At 40.6% G+C, this 23,075-nt stretch overlaps 1 protein-coding gene across 1 annotated transcript in view; it reads left to right on the top strand.

Annotated features, from left to right (window-relative positions):
- The window catches only part of KHDRBS3 (KH RNA binding domain containing, signal transduction associated 3), a 172,107-nt gene that overhangs the window by 55,647 nt on the left and 93,385 nt on the right, over positions 1 to 23,075 (top strand). Inside the window, exon 2 of the mRNA XM_028105648.2 lies at positions 4,184 to 4,302. Within this exon, the coding sequence (XP_027961449.1) occupies positions 4,184 to 4,302 (119 nt within the window). The remainder of the gene's footprint in view (positions 1 to 4,183; positions 4,303 to 23,075) is intronic.

Genomic DNA, 23,075 nt, shown 5'->3' with positions numbered 1-23,075 from the left:
GGGATTAGTAAAAGTGAAATCCCTCATGCATTTGACCTCAGAAACCTTACTGGATTTTCTCTATGTTGGCCTTCACTGGCTACAGTTAACTAAGAGGTTCTATCCACCTTGGTCGTGTCAAAGTACCTTCCCTTCTCTAGAGAAGATCACCCTGGTCACAGGGGCTTTGGAAAATGAAACTCCCGGTAAGGGAGAGGCATAAATACCAGAAAGCTGTTTCAGGATTTCATACATCATGTTGTACAGTCCCCGCCCCCCCCCCACTTTTTTTTTTGCATTGTATTTTATGGGACTTCATGAAAACATCAAACTACTTGCAATGCTCAATCAAGTGGAAATTGCAAAATTGGTGATTGAATGAATAGTCCCTAAAAGAACCACAAAAGTTTTGACCAGTTTTGAATTTGGTAGCTAGAGGGTCTGCGGCAAGTACAATAGTTGTGATTTAAGCCAGGTGTGTTGGACCCTAGGGATTGGGGCTCCTTCTGCTGTCGTGTGGTGTGTGTTAGGTCCAGTCCTTGCAAACCAACACACTTGTAGTGTGGCATCAGGCCTTCACAATTTTCAAATAAATCTTAAACAGTGAAATACTATATTTTAACATCATTCAAAGCTTACTTAAGGTGACAAGATATTTAGCAACATAAGATTTTCAGAGTTGATGGTCTAGAGAGGAAGTTAAATATTTTACGTATTTTTTTAAAATTTTTATTTACCTTTCCAAAATCATAGGTATATCTCAAACTTTAATATATTGTAAAATACATATTTTTTCTAATTTTTTAATCTTTATGATTTTATGTGTTGCTTAAAATGTTTACTGTCACTGATGCAAGGAATAACATTTGAATGCTGACTCTGGAGTTACATGTCGTGCATATGTTGTGAGTGCTCAAAATCACAAAAATGCAGTGTTATCTGAAAATAGGTAATTACACCTATTTTAACAAACATTTATGTACTATAAAAGTTCTTTTTTTCCTTTCTACAAAGTTTCAGTATAATTTTGTTGACTCTTCTATGCTAAAGGCATTTCCAATTATAGCATAAATGCATAAATAAATACGTGGAATTAATTTTCTTCTAATTAAAGCTGAAGTCATGAATTACTATACTCGATGGAGCAGATAGCATGTGACTTATTGTTCTTTACTGAGGGAAACAAAGCTAGTTTAGCTCATCTACACCATTAGTTCTACAATTTTTAAAGCCTGTGTGTGTGTGCATGCGCTCGTGTGAGTGTGTGCTTATGTATTCATGGAAAACTTTTGAAAGAGTATATGGTATTGTTACAGTCATTACCTCTGGAGTATGGGTGTAGGAGGAAACTTTTCCCTTGATTTTGCATCCTGTTATATTGTTTTAACTTTTTTTTTAATAGGAAAAAGTCAAGATGAAAAGTACTCTTAAAGGTGTTTTCAACAACAATAACAAGAATTATCTAAGTAAATCTTTGCATTTCATATCCTTCTATTTTAATGTACATTGTTCCCATACAGATTCTGTTTAGAATTCGTTTTCTGGATTAAAACCTAGGATTATACAAGAAAGCAAACAAAATAATCAGTTTATTTGGAAGTTTAGTATTATCTTCAGGGCCTTTCCTCCTCTCCTCTATCTCCCTCCCCAGCACTCTTAACCCCTTTTGTATAGTGTCTGCTGACACCAGCTAGGTCTCCAGCACCGACTGGGTGTCCTGCAGCTCGACCAGTTCAGTTCTGACACTCACTGCTGGAGTTAGGGGAAGACCCCACGGGAGGAGGGCTACGTCCCACAAGACTGCCCTCACTTCCTTCAGTCATCAGCTGCAGGTGGAGCGCTCGGGCTACCTACAGCCTGATGAGCTGCCAGTGTGGGGCTTCCACGGCTGCTCCTCAGGTTCGGTAATGTGCTAGAGTGACTCCCAGGACTCAGAAAAGCACTCTACTTACTATTATGGTTCACGTTGATGACTGAACGCCTTCTAGCGCCTCTTCTCTCTGCACAGGTGGGAGTGCTGAACATACTAGCTCCACACTTGGTTTTTCACACGGGCGGCTTTCCTGGCAGCCAGCTCCCTCTTCCTGCAAGAGTCATCTCATTAGCATAAAGTCTTCTATGCTTGAAAGGGGTTTGTTAGGAATGATAAAGTGCAGCCCTATCACTCAGGAAATTCGTAGGGTTCTAGGAAATCCGTGCCAGGAACCTGGGACAAAGACCAAATAGATATTTTTCATTATACCCCACATGTATCCTGACTTTTTACCATGCACTGTTAAAGAAAAAAATCATTCTGACACTTGTTAAAATAGTAAGGAAGACTTTATTCAGGACTATCATGATAGGTATCAAGACTGTCACTGTGGAGAAGAGAGATCAGGTCCAACTCTGAATACAAGCAAGACAGTTGGGGGGTTAGCGCTCCAGAGCATGAAGAGGTAGATGGGTGGGGGAGGGGAGGCGACAGTACCCCTGGGTTCTTCAGTGGTGACTGAAGCCTCCAGCTGTCAGCAGAGCCTCCATTATCCTAAGGTGCCATGAAAATCTTATTTTCTGTCTTCTGTGACATAAAAAATGGTGGGAGAGACTGCAGTGGCGCACTGTCTTTATAGTCAGCCAAACCTGGAGGAAGTCCTACCTTTGCTATTACTGGCAGAGTAACCTTTCTGAACTTCCTGTCTGCCATCTCTTGTGAAGATTGAATTACGTCATGAATGTGGCACATATTAAATTCTTAAGTATTGCTAGCCCAGTAAGCAAAACAAGTGAATACGTGTGCCCCTTTCTACACCTGATGCCAGGTTTGGGCCTGCTCCATGCTGTGGTTCCCTTCCTTGAACCTGCGTATGTTGTGGTCCGTCTGGAAGGAGCAGTGCATGTACACAGTCATTCAGCACTCATTGAAGCACCTGCTTGTGTACCTCTTACACAGCCAAATGCTCTAGGCAACAACGTGAGGAAACAGCATCTGAAATTTTCCAAGATCTGGAAGGTACACGTGGTGTGTGCTTAGTGGTAGATGTTTGTTGGATGAAGAAACAGATTTTTACCTAAGAGAAATTTATGTTCTGGTGGGAGAGTATCTTGGTCCACTTGGGGTACAATCGCAGAATACCATAGACTGGGGAGCTTATGAACAACAGAAATATATTTCTTACTGTTCTGGAGGCTGGAAGTCCAAGATTAACATGCCTGCATATTTGGTGTCACATGAGGGCCCACTTCCTGGCTCATAGACGACTGTTTTCTTGCTGTGTCCTCTTGTGGGAGGAGGGGTGAAAGAGCTCCACGCGTAGGGTCTCTTTCATAAGGCACTGATCCTTTTCATGAGGGCTCCGCCCTCATGACCCAGTCACCTCCTTAGAGCCCCCACCTCCTAAGACCATCACATGGGGGATTAGGATTTCAGCATGTGAATGGGAGGTTCCAAACATTGTCTGTGACGGAGATACACTGTGGAGATACCACATTCTCTCCAATAGGAGTCATCGTAGAATTCAGTGTAAAGTGTTTTCTGAGCGTCAAGGTGGAAGTGATTGATTCTTTCCTTCCTGCCTCATTGGTGAAAGGGATAGTCACACATAAAAAATAGTATTTGATGTGGCTGAATCTTCAAGGAGATGTGTGACGTTGAAATAATAACATTACAGGCAGAGAAAAGAATGTTAATGAAGACATGAGTGTGTAGTTGATCCATGTCACTTGTGAGGAGGGTAGATTCGGGTGGGGAGGTCAACTGACAGGAGGTTGTCTAGGACTTTTCACGCCATCTTAAAGAATCAGTTCCTGCGGGGTAAGCCTCGGAGAGCCAGGCAGAGCTGATGCATAGGGCTGTCAGTACTTTGTAACACTGAACAGAGATTGTTTTCTGGCTTTTCTTAGCTGTTTGAGCAGCCTCTCTCTAGGATTCCAGAAGGCCCCAAGAAACTTATTTTTGTTTGTGTCTGTTTTTTAGTTCATTGTTTCCTCCATTAGCATGGGCTGTTGAGATTTGACTTTGCAGAGCCATGGTACATGCCTTTTTTCTACAGTACTGGTGAAGAATGACTGATCAAGTGGGAAATACGTCATTACTTGAAAAACCCCTATTGATCTGATGGTCTGTGTTTCTGTATTTGATTTCATGCCACAGCAGAGCTAGCAAGAGCTCCAACCTCTGAGGTCCTAAGTCGTACACTTCATGGTTATCTTTTTTCCTCCACAGAAATAGAAAAGTTTCAAAAAGGAGAAGGCAAGGATGAAGAAAAGTACATCGATGTGGTGATTAATAAGAACATGAAGCTGGGACAGAAAGTGCTAATCCCTGTAAAGCAGTTCCCTAAGGTAAGACCTGCGGTTTGCAGGTGCGGCAAGCCTGGTCACAAGGGAGCAGATGCTCGGTCTGTGTTGTTTGATATTTTCTTGAGGTGTTTTCCCTTAGCGTAGTCCTCCCCCACCTCACACCAACACAGATACGCTTTTAAAGTTAATTAAGAATTAAAAACTTATTTAGTGATCCTGTCTTTTCTGTTTGACTTTAGTGTGAGTTAGGGAGCCCTAAAGAATTATGCTTCTGAATCATCCTGGTGATGTGACTTTGGACAACCTACGTAACTTCTTTCTACTTTAATTTCTTCATTTGTAAGATGAGGTTGGATTTTACATATACATACATACACATATATATACACACACATATATATGTATGTGTATATGAATTAAATAAGATTATCCATGTTAAATGCTTAACATAGGGTGTAAGCACATAAATGTTCAAAATATCTATTCTACTTCTCTGTTCCAGATAAATGTTCTATTTTTTCATTTATTGCAAGTGTTACGTCCTTGAACACGATTACAATAGGTGCTTTAAAGTTTCTATCTGATTCTAAAATCTTGGTCATTTTAGATTTGGCATGACTTGATACACTGATACTCTTTTTATCTTGTTTTTCTTTCTTCTGAGTGCTCATGTACATGATTTATGCATACTGTTGTGCATGTTGGTAGTTCATTTCTTTTGATTGCTCACTAGTAGTCCATTAGTTGAATAAGCCACAGTTTATTCATTCACTAGGGCAGTTTTCAATTTGGGGTTATTATAGATTAAATTGCCGTGAACATTTTCATACATTTTGTGATGATATGTTTTTATTTCTTTTGAGTAAATACTTAAGATTTAACTTGCTGTGTATCTAATTTTACGAGAAGTTGCCATACGTCTCCCCAAAGTGATTGTTCCTTGTTGTGTTTCCAGGAGCAGTGCAAACCAGTTGTTGTGGCTCTGTATCCTCATCGGTGTCAGTGTTCTCAGTCTGTTGAATTTTTAACCATTCGAATAGTATATTGGTATTTTCCTGTGGTGTTTATTAGCATTTCCCTGATTAGTAATGACGTGATCATTTCATGTACTTACTGGCTGCTCCTGTATCTTCTGTTTTGAAGTGTCTTTTTAGGTCCTTTGCCTATTTGTGAATGGGCTGTATGTCTTCTCATCATTGAGTTGTAGGAGCTTTTTTAAATATTCCAGATATAAGTCCTTTGTTAGATGTGTTCTGTGAGTATTTGGTTCAGTCTGTGGCTTTCCTGATATTTTCTTCATAGTGTCTTGTGATCTGCAGAAGTTTTTAATTTCATGATGTCTGTCTAATATATCAGGTTTTTCTTTCCTTTTATGATTATTACCTTCTGTCAACTAACAAATCTTTGCCAGTTTCAAAGAGATGCTAGAGTTGTTGATAAGTTATAGAGCTAGTCCCCTGTGTTTCTCTAAAAGCTTTACCGTTATAGCTTTTACTTTTAGGTTTTTGATACATCTCAGATTGCTTTTTGTGTATGTTGTGATGCAGAGGGTTCAAAATTTATTTTCTCTCCATGTGGCTGTCCAGTTTTCCTAGTACCATTTGTTGAAAGATGTCTTCCTCCCACTGATGGTGTTAGCACCTTTGATGAAAATTACATGACTATATAAGTGAGGGTCTATTTTTTGCACATTCTTCTTTGTTTCATTCGTCTGTCTATGGATCGTTATGCCCCTACCATGCTGTCTTCATTACTGTAGCTTTTTATAATAAGATTATAATAATAAAATATTTTATTATAATAAAAATAATAATTTTTATACTAAGACATGAAGTTAAGTGATGCAGTCCCTTCAACTTTGTCCTTTTTCAAGATTGCTTGGATAGAGGTCCTTTTCAATTCCATGTAAATTTAAGAATGATTTTATTAACTTTCACAAAACATTTTGCTTGGATAATGATTATAGTTGCACTGTATTGATTAATTTATGGAGATAATTACATATTAACAACATCGAATCTTCTCTTCCTTGACATGGTGTATCTTTCCATTTATAGATTTTTAATTTCTGTCAGCAGCATTTTATGCTTTTCAGGGTAAAAGTCTTACTTGCCTTTTGTGAAATTCATTCTTAAATATTTTAGGTTTTTTGATATTATTGTACAATGGATATTTTAAAGTTTTATTTTCTCATTTTTTTCCTTCTAATAGAAAATTTTGTATATTGACCTTATATTCTGCTACCTTGCTAATAAATTCACTTGTTTTCATGAGTTTTATAGATTACTTAGGATATGCTGTGTACACAATCTTATCACCTACATAAATAGTTTACTTCTTTCTCCAATTTTTATACTTTTTATTTATTTAGCTTGTATTATTGTATTGTGTAATGCTTGAGTACAAGTAGTGAGATTAGGCCTTCTTTCCTTGTTCCCAGAGTGGAAAAATTTAAGAGTGGTAACAGTCAGGGGGTTTTGTAGATGCCCTTTGTTAGGTGGAGGAAGTTCCCTTCTATCTCAGTTTTGCTGAGAGATTTGATGCTGACTGGGTGGTGAATTCCATTGAATGCCTTTTCTGCATCTATTGAAATGAACACAGAAGGTTACTTCTTTACACCGTTAATATAGTGAATTTTATTGATTGATTTGTCTAAATTAAACCAGCTTTGCATTCCTGGGTTAAACCCTACTAATTATCATCTCTTTTATATATATTGTTGGGTTCAAATGCTTCTATTTTCATGGATGGTACTGGCCTGTAATTTTTTTTCATGTATAACATCTTTGTCAGATTTTGATATTAGTGTTATGCTGGTTTCATAAAGTGAGGAGTGTTCCTTGCCTTTTTTTTTTTTTTTAACCCCAAAGAATGTATGTCAATTTGATGCTGTTTCATCCTCAGTATTTGATAGAATTAACCAGTGAAGACCTTTGAGCCTTAAGTTTGGTGATGAGTTCAAAGTCTTTAATTGACATGGCACTAATCAGATTTCCTATTTCATCTTTTGTGGTCTCTTCCTCCCTCCCAGAGATTTGTCCATTTCATCGTAATATTTTAGCTATTACTTTTTCAAATACTTTTTATGACCCTTTCTCTCTCCACCTTTAGAGACCAGTTACACGTGTGTTCAACGTTTTGATATTCTCAAAATAGTTCCTGTGTCTCTTTTCTCTTTTCTCCGCCCCCTGCCCTGTTCTTCAGATGGGACTTCTACTTCTGTATCTTCAATTCATGGATTATCTCTAATGTTATCTTTATTTTTCTGTTAAGCCCATTAGATAAATTTTTTATATCAGGTATTATAATGATCTGTTTCAGAATTTATTATTTGATTCATATATAAATATGTGTATGTGAAAAAATTTTTTCTCTGCTGGGATTTTCTGCTTTTTATTCATTACAGGTGTCATATTATTTTGTGTCATTGAGTGCAGATAAAATAGGTGCTTTAAAGTCTCTAATTCTAAAATCCTAGTCATTTTGGATTTGACCTGAATTGATAAACTTTTATCTTGATAGTGAGTCATGGTGTTCCAATTTTTTGTGTGTTAAGTAATTTTGGACTGTATCCTGGGCATAGTGAGTGTTGTGTTGACAAAGCCCTGGATTCTCTTCTGTTTGAGGAATGTTGGTGATTTTGGATTCAGACTGCAGACTTGTTGAGTAGAGTGCAGATCTCAGTTCGGTTCAGTTTTTTTTTTTTTTTATGTGATGTTAATCACCATACATTACATCATTAGTTTTTGATGCAGTGTTCCATGATTCGTTGTTCTTTTCTTAGTTTGACTTCTGCATTTGTTTTTGGCATACAGGGTCCTGGGGTCAGCCAGGGATTTGGGCGGATTTTTACACAAACTTGGAGGCCCCCCGTCTCTGATTCTGCCTTTTCTTGTATCCCTTCCTCACATTTCGGCACTGTGGTTGTCCCAGGCTCTGCCACTCAGGCTAAAAATTCTAAAACCAGTAAGTTTGCCCAGGCCTAGTCTTCCAAGTCTTGACTCCCTTCCAGAATCCCCTTGTTTTTGATCATTCTCCAAAGGCTTCAGACAGTTGATTTTTTTGTTTTGTTTAGAGTTCAAGAATTTATAGTTGTTATCTATAGATGGTCATCCTGTTAGGAGCCTACACAGCCATACCTGCAGAACTGAAGACATACGTCTTTAGTAAAGAGAAAACTATGTTGCGAACATTTCATAGACAGACTCATTACTAAACAAAGCATGGCTTACGGAAAGCTTTATAAATTGATCAGTATGCTTGATACACTGTATGCACAATATCCAGTAGATAGAAAGATGAACACTCTCCCTGTCCTGAAATAGTTCATAGTCTAGTAGATGATTAATCTGGAATTAATACTTTGTGTGTATGAGTGAGTATGCGAAATACAGTATGTGTACAAAAGTACCTGAAATAAAATCTCAAATACTGTTTTTCACTGTCAGCTTTGATGAGAGTGGGGGAAGACAAATTATAATTTGTGCCTAACGGAGAGCAGAGTCTATTTCAAGTACTTATAGTATCTGAAGTAGGCTGCTTAGACATCCACTGCTTTCAGAATGCTGAAAAAAAGATATTTCTGCTTAGCCTAATTGAGCCTGGGAGTTTCAGGCTAGACTTTTGTGAAGGCTAATCTGGCGCTTGCAGCAGTTCTAAGAAACAAGCTTTCATGCCGGTGTCAGTGAGTAGACGGAGCTGGAGGAAGCTGGCGATCGGCCCTCCGGAGTGCAGGGCAGGGCGCCGCTGGATGCACAGTTTACCCGAGACTGTATACCTTCAGCTGTTGGGGCAAGAGAGCCCTGCTGTTTGTGAAGCTCCATCCAATAAAAGGATTTCCATTAATTGAATATTTTCTCTTAATGAACCACTTCCAACACTCTTTCAGTGGGCAGCACGGAACATGAATCTTTTAGTATTCAGAGCTAAGACACATTCACTCTCTTGAGTTATATGTCAGGGCTTGTAAAGTGTGAAACTCAAAGTAAACACTGTTTTATGGGGTGTTTTTTAAGATTTCAAGCTGTAGAAATTGCTATCCAGAGTCTTCCTGTGGAGAGACCCCTTACCCTTGGTTCTGAGCAGTGGCTAGATACAACATAAGGGCCAAATCAACATTGGAACCCATAGATCCTTTGTGGTTTAGATTTTACATTCTTTCGTTGTTGTTTCATACATCATTGAATCCATCATCCATTCATATACCTAGTATTTACTAGGAAAACAGAAGTGATCAAGACATGTTCCTTTGTTACAGGAAGATCTGTTTTGTGGGGAGTGCAGATGAACAACCTCACGTCTATAATATAGCATGAGAAGTTCCAGGTTAGGGTGTTCTAGGAAGACAGAGAGGAGGGTCATATCGACACCCTGAGAGAAGCCTTCCCGAAGGTGGCTGTCTCTCAAGGAGCTAGCTGGGCTTGGGTCCGAAGTCAGACGGGGTGAGGTTCAGGGGTGGCCATGATAGGGAAACACAGGGTAGATGGCAGTTGTGAAATTACAAGCCATTTTATTTGGCTAAACAGGTTAATTTCAATAAGGTGTGCAGATTTTTATAGAGTAGTAACAGATCAAGTGGTAAGAGAGCAGAGTGTGGGGTCGGGCTGGCCATTGAGGGCTGCAGAGGTCGAACAGGAAGTGACGTGTGGGCTGTATTGGAGGATGAGGCGGGCTTCCCCAGGTGTGTCGGTGTTGGGAACTGTTTAAGAAGCAGGGCACGCTGCATGCAGAGTTGTGCTGGGGCAGAAGACTCCTGTGCACCATTTGGAAAAGCAGGCTCTAAGATGAAAGGAATACATTACATCTCTGTGTAACCTCACACACACTTCATGCTCTCCCGCTGTGGTAAGATGTCTGCTGCAGTGTTAGGTAAACAAAGAAAAACAACGTGTAAAGCAGATAATATCCCAGTTGGACAATTATTTAGGAAAAAAAACACCAACACCCTGTTAAGAGCAGTTACTTTGTGGAGGGTAGGGTCATGTACGGCTTTCCGCTTTACCTGTCCCTGTGCTTTAATGTTCAGCAGTTTGGTGCAAATTTTATAAGTGGGATAAAAAAAGATTTCCATTTTGAGGAAAAAATGGTCCTGAGATTGTTAATTTGGGAGAGACCTTTGTACTATAATTGTTAAGATTTAGTGTACTGAGTTAAATTCTGTCATTTTCAGTTATAAGTTTAAGTTAGATTTATTAATTTTCTTAATTTGCTAGTTGTTTAATCCCTAAGCATTATAATACATGCATACTATTTTCACGTAACATTATATTAATCAACATGGTTTGTTACATTGAATGTTTTCCTATTATGTGCATATTTTAAATTTGATACATTTGCTGTTTCATAGAAGCTCTTAGGTTAAGGGTCTTGAGAGAGAGAAGAGAGAAGTACTTACAGAAACATGTTCCCTCCTGGAGTTTGAATTAAAGCACAGGGAAACGTTCTTTTTAAAAATTGGTTTACATTTTTCCCTTGTAGCATGTTGCAGACAAGTAAAAATCCATAAATTTACTATGGGGTAGAAACCTATTCCATAGAAATCTTGATGGGTTTAAAAATTTCCCGCAGTAGTAAATATTTTGACAGTTATATTGGTATGTAAACACTTGCTGTTTTTGTGACTCCTAATTGATTTTCAGAGGCATATAATGTTTTTCAAGAGGCTTTATGTGAAAATAAGGTTATTTTTGGTGCCCAGTTGATAGCTTACCTGTAGAAATAAAGTGATAATAGACTTGTATGTTAGTTCTTGATGTATAGGTGCCATTACCAAAATTGATGTTGGTGGCCAGTGGGGATTTTGAAACTTGTTGACATCAAGGAAGCCTGATACTAAAAATAATCACTTTAAGACACATGTATTTGTGATAAGTTGCTATAGTGTCCCTCCTGGTATGCATTAACTTTTGGGACCACGTGATAAAGTAAGAAGGCCACTCTGGACCCCAGAACCTCAGGAAATGTACTGACCTATAAGGCCGTTGTTTGACCATGAACCATCCAGGTCAGCCTCCCACCATCTCAAGAGCCCACACCTCTCAGGGAACCCAGAGCCGTGCCATTTTAGGTAGAGATGGAAGGATGCATCTGCAGAGGCTGTTTTCCCTCTGTTGTGATCTTGTGACACATGCTGGTGTCATGACAATTAGAAAGTTATTTAAATTGGTATTTGTAAATATGATAGCATTCAAAAAATATTATGAAAGGATTTCAAATCTTATGCTGTGACTTATCCTTTATTCTCTTTAAAATTCTTGATTATTGACCTGGAAAGCAGCAACTTAAACCTAGATATAGATTTGTTAAGTGAACTCCAAAACCAGCCAGGCATAAATTGAGGGGTTCCTAAAAGAATTTATGTTCCTGGAGAATTTATGTATGTTCCTGAAACATAGACATAACCAAATTTTGTGACTTTCATTCCTCCTCTTCTTGGCAAACCTACGCCTTTTTTCTGTGTTCCTTATTTCACCGAATGACAGACACCACATGTACTTAAGTGCCCATGCCCGAAATCAGTGTGTGATTTTTGTCTACTGGTTTCTCTCTCCTTCATTTACTTCCTTTCCCTCCACTCTTGAAGCACATTGACTTAGACATTTATTATTTGTACTTCCTCAATTAATGACTATCCATCTCTGTGTTCCTGAAACAACTTATGTTGTTTTAGGGGGTTGTTATTATTATTACTACCCCTACTCTTTTATTGAGCCAAATGAATAATCACAAAATTTAGTTATATATAGACCCCCCCCAAATTGCATTGCATTCAGAAGACTAGAAATGCTGCCATATATGTACTTGGGTCACAACACAGTACCATTTAGAAATTAAAGTCTGTGATAAATATTGTTATATGTAAATTTTGTATCATATCACTGCTTACTTTCTTAAAGGGTGATAGAAGATAGATCTGTGTGTTGCTGAGCCAAAAGGTAAAATCATTTTTAGTGCTTAACATTGTGTTACTACTGACTTAGATACCTTAAATATTATTGTACTATTTTGGCTCTGGGCCCCCAGAGAACCACCAAGTTGGATCAATTGAAAATCACATGACTGTGGTGGTATTGCACACAGGAAATCTGGTCCCTCACTTCTAGGATTCCCTGCCCAGTGGATAAAATGGGAGAAATTGATACCACAGACCAAACTATGAACTTTTATCAAGACAAATAATTGACACACAATTACATGAAGCAAAAGGACACATTGATTCTGAGAAGCAGTTAGAGAGGTGAAAGAAGCCAGGTTTAGGAGCCAGTCCGTCTGTGTTACGCCCAGCACTGTCATTCAGTAGCTCTCTGACACCTCATGTGTCTCCTCTCTGTGGGTCTCCCCCCGTCCTCTTTACCTCCTCCCCGTCCCCATCAGACCAAGCACCTACTGGACACCTCCACTTGGATGTCCCACAGACCTCTTACATTTGGCGTTCCCAAAAGTGACCTTCATTCCTCGCCTTCTTGGCAAACCTAGAGCTTTTTCTGTGTTCCTTATTTCACTGAATGACAACACATATACCTAACTGCCCATGCCTGAAATCAGTGTGTGATTTTTGTCTACTAGCTTCTACTTGATTTACCTCTTCCCCCTCCATTCTTGAAATACCATGACTTACACATTTATTATTTCTACTTCCTCAGTTAATTACGATTCATCTCTATGTTTGCATTCCATTATACTCCTTAATTTATACCGTCGTCCCTCACCCATCTTATATAACAGGCTCTTGTCCAGATCAGTTTATTTCCTTTAGTTTCATACCCTCGAAGCCAGACTGTTGAAGTCTGGGAGTTTCTAATTAACAATTTCAAACTCACTATTGGATAGTTTTCTTTTTTTATCTGTTTTGTCACGTAGACACTCAAAGAATAGAATCCAGCCTTGAGCAAATAGAGATCGAAAGTATGCAGATTATTTCACATTGTACATTATTTGTGTATGCCTGTGTATGTGGATTTTGTCTATATCATCTCCTGGAGAAGTTCTTTGTATACTTCGTTGATTTTTAGAGTTGCTGTTGTCTAAATAAGTTGAGCTGTTTGCCATTTAGAAGTAGATACTATGCTAAAATTACAATCAGTGTAGCAACACCAAATAATCTCCACTACTACCAGTAATACTTAGTGATTTGTGGTTGGCAAAGTAATAAATTTAAATAATTATTTTTATCCATAGCTTTAATAGGTCACAATAATTTCCACAAGCAAAGAAAATCAATAAAATCTGTGTTGACTAGTGCCATTTGATTTGGGATAAAATAAACTTTAATTCTACAAGTATTTCTTGAGAAACTATTATGTAGGAAAAATAATGAATCAACTGTGGGTCCCAGTTACTCCCAAGGATTGATACTCTAACAGGAGAAACAGAGTACATTTCACCAAATAACATAGGGTAAATACTAAGTTAACAGGCACTACAAGAATTTAAAGATGTAAGAGAGCTATTTTTGGAGAAAGAATTACAGATGGAATTAAACTTAGTCCTTAAGTGTAAGTTCAGGATGTTAATAAGGAGAGATCAGAGGGGAGAGCAGAGTAACTATTGAGCCAGAATGATTTAATTAGGGAGAATAGTAGGTTGTAGCCGTCACTGGAATGGTGACAGCTAGTCTGGAAAGCCTTCAGCGCTGTACTTGGGCATCAGAATTTTATGTAGCCAGGAGGAAGCCCTGGGGGACTGAGGACATAGAGACAGACAGACAACTGAGGACATAGAGACAGACAGACAACTAGAGTGTATAGGGGAAGGTGTTCTGTATTATAAAAGAATGTACTCTTTTTTTTTAATTCCTTTTAAAATTTAGGAATGATTGATTTAAATACAAGTTTGGAATGTTTAAACAAGTTTGGAATAACTTTTATTCTTAGGAAATTCATCTATGTAGAGGTGATTATCAGAATCATGGAAGTTGTTGTCAGTAATCTGAAGCTTGATTTAGTTACTAGCTCTGCTAAGAAACAAGCATGTTATTTCTAAAGCACCCACTCCACTTCATGTGGATGCCATGGTCCCGAATCTGTTACTAGGTTTACTATTGTTTGGAGTTTGGCATTTATGACATTGGTTTAATTCAAATAAGATCAGTATTCTGAATGTCAACTAAAATGTGGATTTATTTAACTAACCATTGGGTTAGCAGTTACATCATTGGAAACTAAAATGGCCCATAGACCTAATAAAAGTGGTGATCTGGTCTTTCCTTTCAAGTGAAGGCAGGTAAGACAGATCTCATTTACTCTTTGCTTTCTGTTCTTGCCCTTGGGCAGGAATCAGAGGAATGTGGAGATTATGAACAACATGTGTTTCTTGAGGGCTTAATTCTCTTTCCCCAGTAAGGTGAAAGCAAATGCTTTCATTTGGGTGATGTTTTCCAAAGAGGGTTGTATGCACAACAATATATTGGAGCACTTGATAGAACTTCTGTTTTAATGTGTATATATATAGCCTGTGGTTTTCTGTGTGTCAGACACTGTTCCAGCATCTTACATGTATTAACTTATTTAATCCTTACAACTTTAGGAGGGAATGATTATCTCCTCTTCACCTATGAAAAAACTACAGAATAGAGAAGTAATTTGCTAAGGGGTACACAGTTACTAAGTAACAGGCATTTGAATCCCAGAAATCTGCCTCCAGAGCCCATGCTCTTATTCAAGAAATTAAACTTCATGTTAGTATTTAGTACCTAGATGAATGCAGGGTTCACGTGAGTGCCTACAGTTCTGTGCACGCTGAGACCATATCTTCCGGTAAAGGGGGGCATGGGGAGTTCCACAGTTCAGAAGGTCTCACCAAGTCTTAATTTGCTTTCAGGATATTAGGGCATATAGCTGTGATATATGCCTCATTATGGATTCATGGGCTACGTTACCTAGTTTTAGTTAAACCTCCCTTTAAATGGGCACGGATTATTGCAAAATAAACTGAATTAAAGGTCTAAAATACATTCTAAATGGGGGCGTCTGGGTGGCTCAGTTGGTTAAGCGACTGCCTTCGGCTCAGGTCATGATCCTGGAGTCCTGGGATCGAGTTCCACATCGGGCTCCCTGCTCAGCGCAGGGTCTGCTTCTCCCTCTGACCCTCTTCCCTCTCGTGCTCTCTGTCTCTCATTCTCTCTCTCTCAAATAAATAAATAGAATCTTTAAAAAAAATAAAAAAAAAATAAAGTACATTCTAAATGAGCAAGAAAAATGGCTGCGCTGATCCTTCCCCTGTGCCTAGTTCCAAGCCCAGCCTTATGACAGAGTGAAAGCACCTGTGATCCAGTTGGATATGACAAAACGAACTTCTCAAACTGGAACTATTTCTCTATGTCCAGTATCATTAATGATGAATCTTTTGCCCTAAGTATTATGATATTAATCAATGATAAAGGAGATACAGAATTTTAAAGTAAATGAGTGCCTACATACATACACAGGTACACATATGTACACACATACGTGCATTTTACACGCGCGCGCGTGTGTGTGTGTGTGTGTGTGTGTGTGTATTTGTATATCTCTGTGAGGGGTGTGGGGGCCAGTGGTAGGGATGATTCTTTGCTGCCTAACGTATGATCTTGGCATACTTGTGGCAATGGCCCAAGGGTGCATTTGATTTGCCGTCACTGGTGCCCTGCTCCCTTTGGCCTCCTTCCTCTGTTACATCTTCTTAGCTCTTAAATTAATAAGATGTATACTTCATTCTGTATCCAAGCATTTAAAAAAAACTTCTTTTTATATCCTCTCTTTTGTTTCACAATCCTACTTGAGACCCATCTCTGTATTACTAAACGACATTGTCTATCTGATATGGTACCCTATTATTTTGTAGTCTTTCTCAGATGTCTTTTTAAGCATTTTAATGAACACTTAGATTTTACAAGACACTCAGTTACAAGGCGCTACTGGCCAGTTAGGACCCATCTACCAGAAATCTGCTGCCTTCCCTCTGTGCTTATGTGGCATACTCTAGGTTTTCTTTAAGTTAATTAAACTGTGTTAAACCCTTGGGTAGTGATTGGTATTCTCTGGACATTAATTTTGATGGACATTCATCATTCTCTTTGAATGCATGAGATGCTGCTTGCCTGTTAGAAGCTAGGTGCTGTGGTATGCAGCTGTTGAGTTGTTGGGCAGATGAATGAGAGAGGTCTCTGCCCTTAGAAGGTCACAACCTCTGCGCTCCTTGGGGGAAATAATAGGTAGGCAGGTACATGGCTAGGCCTAGAACAGACTGTGATGTTTGAGGCTACGGAAACGTAACTTTCTGGTAAGTGACTGCTCTGTCACTGTTCTCTGCGCGCAGCGCTCACCGCCTGCCCTTCCCTTGCGTCTGTCCTGACCTTGCAGCTCCCTTCCAGGGAGCGCTTGCAGCAGAGCTGACGTGGTGCCGGCTTCTGGGCATGTGCTTGAAGGGGATAGGCAGCCTCTGCTTCTCTGATCTTGGGTCATCCGCCAGGAAAAAGCTCTGCCACCTTGAGGCCACCATGATAAGTGGGAGCCCAGGATACCTCGGTGGGGTCGAATCGGTGCAAACGAGGAAAACTGAGGACATCAGCTGACGGCCACCATCAGCGGTAACAGGCATGGAACGAGCCGTCTTGAGAGCGGGTCTTCCCACCCCAGCTGATCGGGCCGTTGCCACATGGAACTCCCCCCAGGGTTCAGATTGCTGAATTGTGAGCGCATAAATCAGTGGTTGTTGTTCAGAGCCACTAAATTTTGGGTTAGTTTGTTATGTAGCTGTAGATAACCAAGATAGCATTAAAGCATGCTTTTCTCACTGCCGGGTCGGGCCGGGAGTGTGAGATGACCGACATGTGCACGTGCTGACTGCAGGCCAAGGTTTCAGGGTTGGAGTGGCAGGGCTGTGCTGGGCGAGGGGGCATCGTGGACCAAAGGGGTGGCTTTTAGCAAGTGTCAGGTTTATCCCAGGATTTCATTTTGGCGATGAAATAGTAAAGTGCATTTAAGAAAAGCAGTGGAGGTGGAGGGAGCATTAGAAAGTTCAGTTACAGTCAGGGAAGGTCCTGTAACCCGTGCATGCACTTCATCCCCTGGAGCTCACTCTCCCTTCAGTGTAAAGTTGTGCCGTCTTAAAGGAGTGAGTTCCTATCAAGAGGGAACAACAGTTAAGCAGTGACCAAAATACAAAGAGAAAGTGAAACCATCCAGATTGCCATTTGTATTTTAAACTCAATTAAATCCGGATTCTTGACAATGGCCTACGAGACCTGCTGGATGTCTGTCTTTGACCCTCTTCCTTCCAGCCCTGACTCGCTCTGCTCCCCTCAGGCTGCTGGCTTCTTGGTTCTCAGAAGCTCCTTTGTTACCAAGGGCTTTCGCACTGGCTGATCACATTGCAGGAAACACTCTGTCCCCACACCCTTGCACAGGACACAGCTCACGCTCGGCTGTCACAGGCCAGCCCTCTGTGAACACCCAGACGCTCTGTAGGTGCTTTCGTCCACCTCCGTGGATGCTCACTGCCAGTTAGTCAGCACGGCCGTCTTCGTGTAAGCTCTACTCGCCACCGGGCTCTTTCTGCTGGAACATGAAACTCTGTATGAGCAGGGTCATCATCTCTTTCTCTTTTCCACTCGGCCCCTACAACAAGCTTGCCACTTCACCAATGTTGCAGTAGTCATAACATGTACTGAGGGCTAGAAGCTGATCTACTACATGCTTTGTTGACTTTGTCAGTATTTAAAAAAGCAAAGCAAAGCGCTCTTGTTGTCCTTGATCCTGCAGATTAAACTTTTGTGCAGGGGCGAGATGAGGGCGTGAGTCTGAGCTGATCTCAGTAGTGGCTGCTTCCTTCTTCCACATGGCACCCAGGGAAGCGGCCTCAGGAGTCTTCCCCGCTCCCTGATCTTCCTGTGAGCACGTGGAGGTTGGGGCAGGACTGTTTTAATTCCTGCACAAAAGAGGAAGACACTAAGGAAGTGTCGACTCTAATTCTGTGGCTTTTAGGGTTTCGTGCTCTCAGGTGAGCCCACCCCAGGTAAGCAAAGAAGCAAATGCTGGAGGCTCGTTTCTCCCTGCAGGCGCCTGAACTCTGCCCCGTGGGTGGTTGGTGTTTGCCCTGGGACTTGGGCGTTAACTTGCATTCTGTCCAGCTTTCTTCTTGTCTTAAAGGGCAAGAGTGATGTTCTTTTCAGCTCTATATCTGAGCTGAAATGGGTGGTTCTTGGAATGGGGTAGTTCTGAGAAATGGCAATGGCTGAAGTCAAAAGCAGGAGAGTAGTGGAGCCTGAGAGGCGGGCATGAGCCGGGTCAGGAAGGGCCTCTCTCAGCAGTGTCAGGACACTGGGACTTGATGCTGAAGATGGTTGGGAGTTGTGTTTGATTCAGAGATGTACCCGAGTGAACTCTGTGTGACGCTCTGTGCTGCTTGAGGAGCTAGAGGTTGATTCGGTGAAAAGATGCTGAGGCGGGCAAGGTGAGCGAGGATGGTGGCCGGAGGTGGGGGCTCGTGGTGTGACTGCAGGCAAGTAGACTGGGAGAGGCATCGAGGAGGTGAAATCGGTGCGATATAATGAGGTGTGGGAGCGGTGAGCACAAAAGGCCTCGTCACTGCCCTCGTGGCGTGAATGTCAGGTTCCTGGCTCGAGTGAGGGCACCGCGGCAGGCCTGCTGGCTGGGCTGAGGAGCTCTGACGGGGTGCTGGCACAGGCCGCGAGTTCAGTGTTAGGGTTGAGTTGGGGGTCAGTAAAGCATCCCTTTGTTGGAGTAACCAACTCTTTGGTGAGCACCCAATTAAGGGGACATTTTAATGGAGACAGTGACATGTTCTTGAGACTTAGTTGTTTATGAAATGACAGCTTAAGTGTAATTGTTCCCCGAGGAACAGTGTCACGTCACAAATATAGTTGAAACCAATTAAAGCCAGTTCAGAAAAGCATTTGGTCTTTAACCAACAAAGAACATAATTATGGGATCTTATACATTATGCAGTGAAACCTCTGTGTTGGTTTACCGTCTTTGAAAAGTTTCCTATTTACAATTGTAACACTTGTAATATGATAATATATTTGTAATGTAATAATTCACATCTGGGAAAATATCATTCATCTTGGAAATAACACTTTCACCTTTTATTCAAATCTAGGCACAAATGAATTTATTAATAAAAAATGAAAGTTAAAATATATTACATTCTCAGAATACAGTTATCAAAAACCAGATCCTGACTTTGGTTAAGGAAAGAGTTTATTTGAAAGTATCACAAAAAAGTATTATAAGAGCAGGGAGGGGGCCTTGTAATAGGGAGAAGATCTGCGCCTCATGAGATCAGTCAGACAGCGAAGGCTTTGCTCTATGAGGAGAGGGCACGAGGCCAGCAAGGTGGGGGAGGTGGGAGGAGTGGGTGGAAGCCGCATGGAGGGACAGTAGATCAGAAAACGTTCACCCTGAAGCCGGCGCCTGAAGTGGAGGGGTCTCTCGGAGGCTGTATGCTGGCCCAGGTTGCTGGTGGGTCATATTCGGGGGCCTGAAGAAAGAGAGAACTTCCCTGAAGTTTGATCAGGTCAGGTTAGTGGACATTTTCTGATTGATCAGTGGGGACAACAGGTCAGCTAATCTTGTGTGGGGCAAAGAATGTGCATTTAGAGGGTCTGTGTCTGGCCTTGTCACAGGTGAACAGCGGGCCATCCACAGGTCTTATCTAAATCACGTGCGGAGGAGTAGTTCTTAGCAATGAGCCATTCCCAGGAATGGAAAAGGGTCTGGGCTTGTCCTCATCATCACTGTTTTTCGGGAGCACAGGGTTGGGTTAAATTCAGCATCCTCCCAGTGCTCAGCACTTACCTGATGCGCCTTAGTCTTCATGATAACCCTTCAGTGTGAGGACTCTCACAAGCCGTGACTTGGCTGCCCGAGGACCGGGAAGACTAAGGAACTGCCAGAGTCATGCTGCCAGTAAGGGGCGCCGTGCTGCTTCACGAGGCTGTGGCCTGGGAGCACCAGTGGGGCAGTCCTAGTACTTGGAGCAAATGGGACGGCCGTGCTGCCTAACTTGTGTATCGTTCATGTTGTCTGAAGAATCCAAAACGTATGTTCAGCCCATGTCACTAAGGCCTTTTCTTGTTGCAAGTACCAACCTGGGCTAGCTTAAGCTTTGTTTTGTTTTGTTTTTTGAAGTATGTAGGGTACCTTATAGAATCCGTGGCAACATTGAACTTGTAATCTGCAAGAAGGTTGGCAACAAGGACTTAAAGCCTAAGAAAGAGAGAGCAACCAGAGTCAGTGACTCCTCTCCCTAGCGGTGTTTCTCAGCAGGGACACAGCTGACATTGTACACAGGACACTTCTTTGTTGTGAAGGGCAGTCCCACCATTTCCGATGTGTGATATTCTTGGCTTTTTCCCACTAAATACCAGTAGTGACCTACATCATTGTGACAACCAAACAGACGTGCTAAGTATTTCCAGATTCCCTGGGGAGGTGATGCAATCAGGGGTTGAGAGCCCGACCAAGCAGCCAAGCGCACTGCCATTGTTGTGACTCAGCGTTAAGGACATGAGTGTCCACACTCTTAGTTATAAACCTCAGGCTCCATGACTTCCAGTCAGAGGCCAACTCCAGGACCCGACTGGGTAGCCTGGGCACAGTCCTGCCGTTTCAGTGTGCTGGCTCCCTTGGTAGCGTCATGGATGGAGGGGAGTCAGTTTTCAGTAATCAGTGGATATTGTTCATATAAATTTATGTATGTCCATAATAGTTGAATTCATCAATTTATTACTTACTAATTTGGCCTGGAGTATGTACAGTCTGTTGGTTGCTCTCTTAGGTAATTTTTTATACCTTTCTGTATTTAATTCATGTTTACTGTTCATCAATCAGTGGGTCATATAATCCCTGTGTTGTAGATGAAGTCTGGGACTCATGAGGGTGACTTGACGTAGGACGTGTAACTCCTGCACAATACATGCTGGAACAGAGAAGGGAGTGAAAAGTGTTTCTGACTGTCAAAACACTCATTTATGTCCTTTTTGTGAGTGAAAGACTAATAGAAGTTAAATGGAGAAAGAAATCCTAAAGGCATATAAAATCATAAAAATACTTTTCTTTCTTATATAGAGTTCTACAAGTGACCTTGAATAAATCATATCATTCTGTGGACTTCAGTTTCCTCAGTATAAAATTAGATGTTTGGACTGGATGATTTCTAAGGTGTCTTAGTTTTTGTTAGTGGGGAAATATAAGATGTGATGTAAATATGGCTGCTTGACCACAAATTTAGTCTCATGCCATCTTTGAAACCTTCCAAAATGAATATAAATGAAGGAAAAAGGCACAAATCCTCAAAGACAAGAATGGAAGGGTGAAACAATAATAGGCCAATGATAGGAGTGAAGTTTTCATGGCTGCAAAATAAATGGACAAATGGTAATGACTTAGGTGACAAGAGAAAGCAGAATTCAGGCTTACAGGGCAAGAGAAAGTGTCCCAGAAACATGGGCATTAGTACAGAAATAGCTGGAGAAGGCTCAGGAATCATGGACACCAGTTATTGAGAAGGTGGATTGGTGGGCAGAACTGAAGAAGAGGAGCCTTGGTTCAAAGTTTGTGTGAGAAGTGGTTAGACCACTGGATGCTCCTCCTGGCTGATAAAACCAGGCATCTACCTTCTTAACCTACAGCAGGCTAGAGACTTCTTGGAGGAATTGAATAAAGAAGGCTTGGGCTCTCAGACCCAGATAGATACAACTGAGGGCTAGAGGTGCCACACTGAAAATGAGGGTATTTATTTCCCTTAAATAAAGGTGTGCACCTACTAGTGGGAATCCCAGCATTCCAGCAGCCAAGCTGATACCTCCTCCTGGGAGATTGGGGAATTCCTATTCAGGGTAGTGCTTACCTAGGCCAAGAGAAGAGAAACACAGATACTGATATTTGAGTAACGTTTGATGAAAAAACTAGCCTGTCATCTTAAAGTGAATTGTCAAGTCCAGTTGTCAAATCCTGTGGATGAAAGCAAGACTTCCAGGTAATGTTTTGGAGCCTCAGCCTTACATTTTTAAGAAGAGGCAGCAGAGGATTACTGGTCACTTGAAAGCCCATAACGTACAAAGAGACCAATCCACAAAATGTGAATCTGTTGGAAGAGGCAGATACTGTAAGCTCCAAGTCGGGGTGGGGGTGGGACGCGCTGCCATTCATATCCTCAGAAATATAAGAATTTATATCACTTCCATAAAATATTTTTAAAATGCTGTAAAAAAAACAAATATAAGAAAATACTATTAATAGTTAAACATTTGATAGCAGAAATGAAAAAAAATCAATAGATATGTAGGAAATGTACTTAAATCCCCCAGAAAGTAAAACAAAGAAGGTGAAAGGGAAAGAGGAAAAATAAGAGAGAAATTTAGAGTTCCAACTCAGGAGATCCTAATAGCCAAATAATAGAATTTCCAGAAAGATAAAGCAGAGAAAATGGGGAACCAAAAATAAGGTAGAGATGAGTGGATGGAGACACTGATTTTTTTTTTCCTATGTTGTATTATTTGATATTTTTAACTCTATATGTATCATTTCTATATTTTTAAAAAGTAATCGACTTAAATTTAAAAAACAAAACATACTTACATGTGAAGGTTAAAAATACTGTAGATATTTGAGTTTTCATTGAAGACCAATAAAATTAAAAGTAGGCGAGGAAAAAATACCATTTTGATTTTTTAAAAGTACATATTTTAAGAAAATTACTTCAATTACCGTAGAGAAATTGAGAAACGATTTTCTCTTAAAAACAGCAACAGCACAGCAGTGGCATAGATCATGAAAGAGAGCTGATGCCAAAACAGCAGCTGCATGAGTTTG

The sequence above is a fragment of the Eumetopias jubatus genome, unplaced genomic scaffold (genome assembly GCF_037043125.1).
Source record: "Eumetopias jubatus isolate StellerSeaLion01/CBP00866 unplaced genomic scaffold, mEumJub1_p1.0 scaffold_4, whole genome shotgun sequence".
Lineage (NCBI taxonomy): Eukaryota > Metazoa > Chordata > Mammalia > Carnivora > Otariidae > Eumetopias > Eumetopias jubatus.
This window is presented reverse-complemented; position numbering and strand designations above follow the sequence as displayed.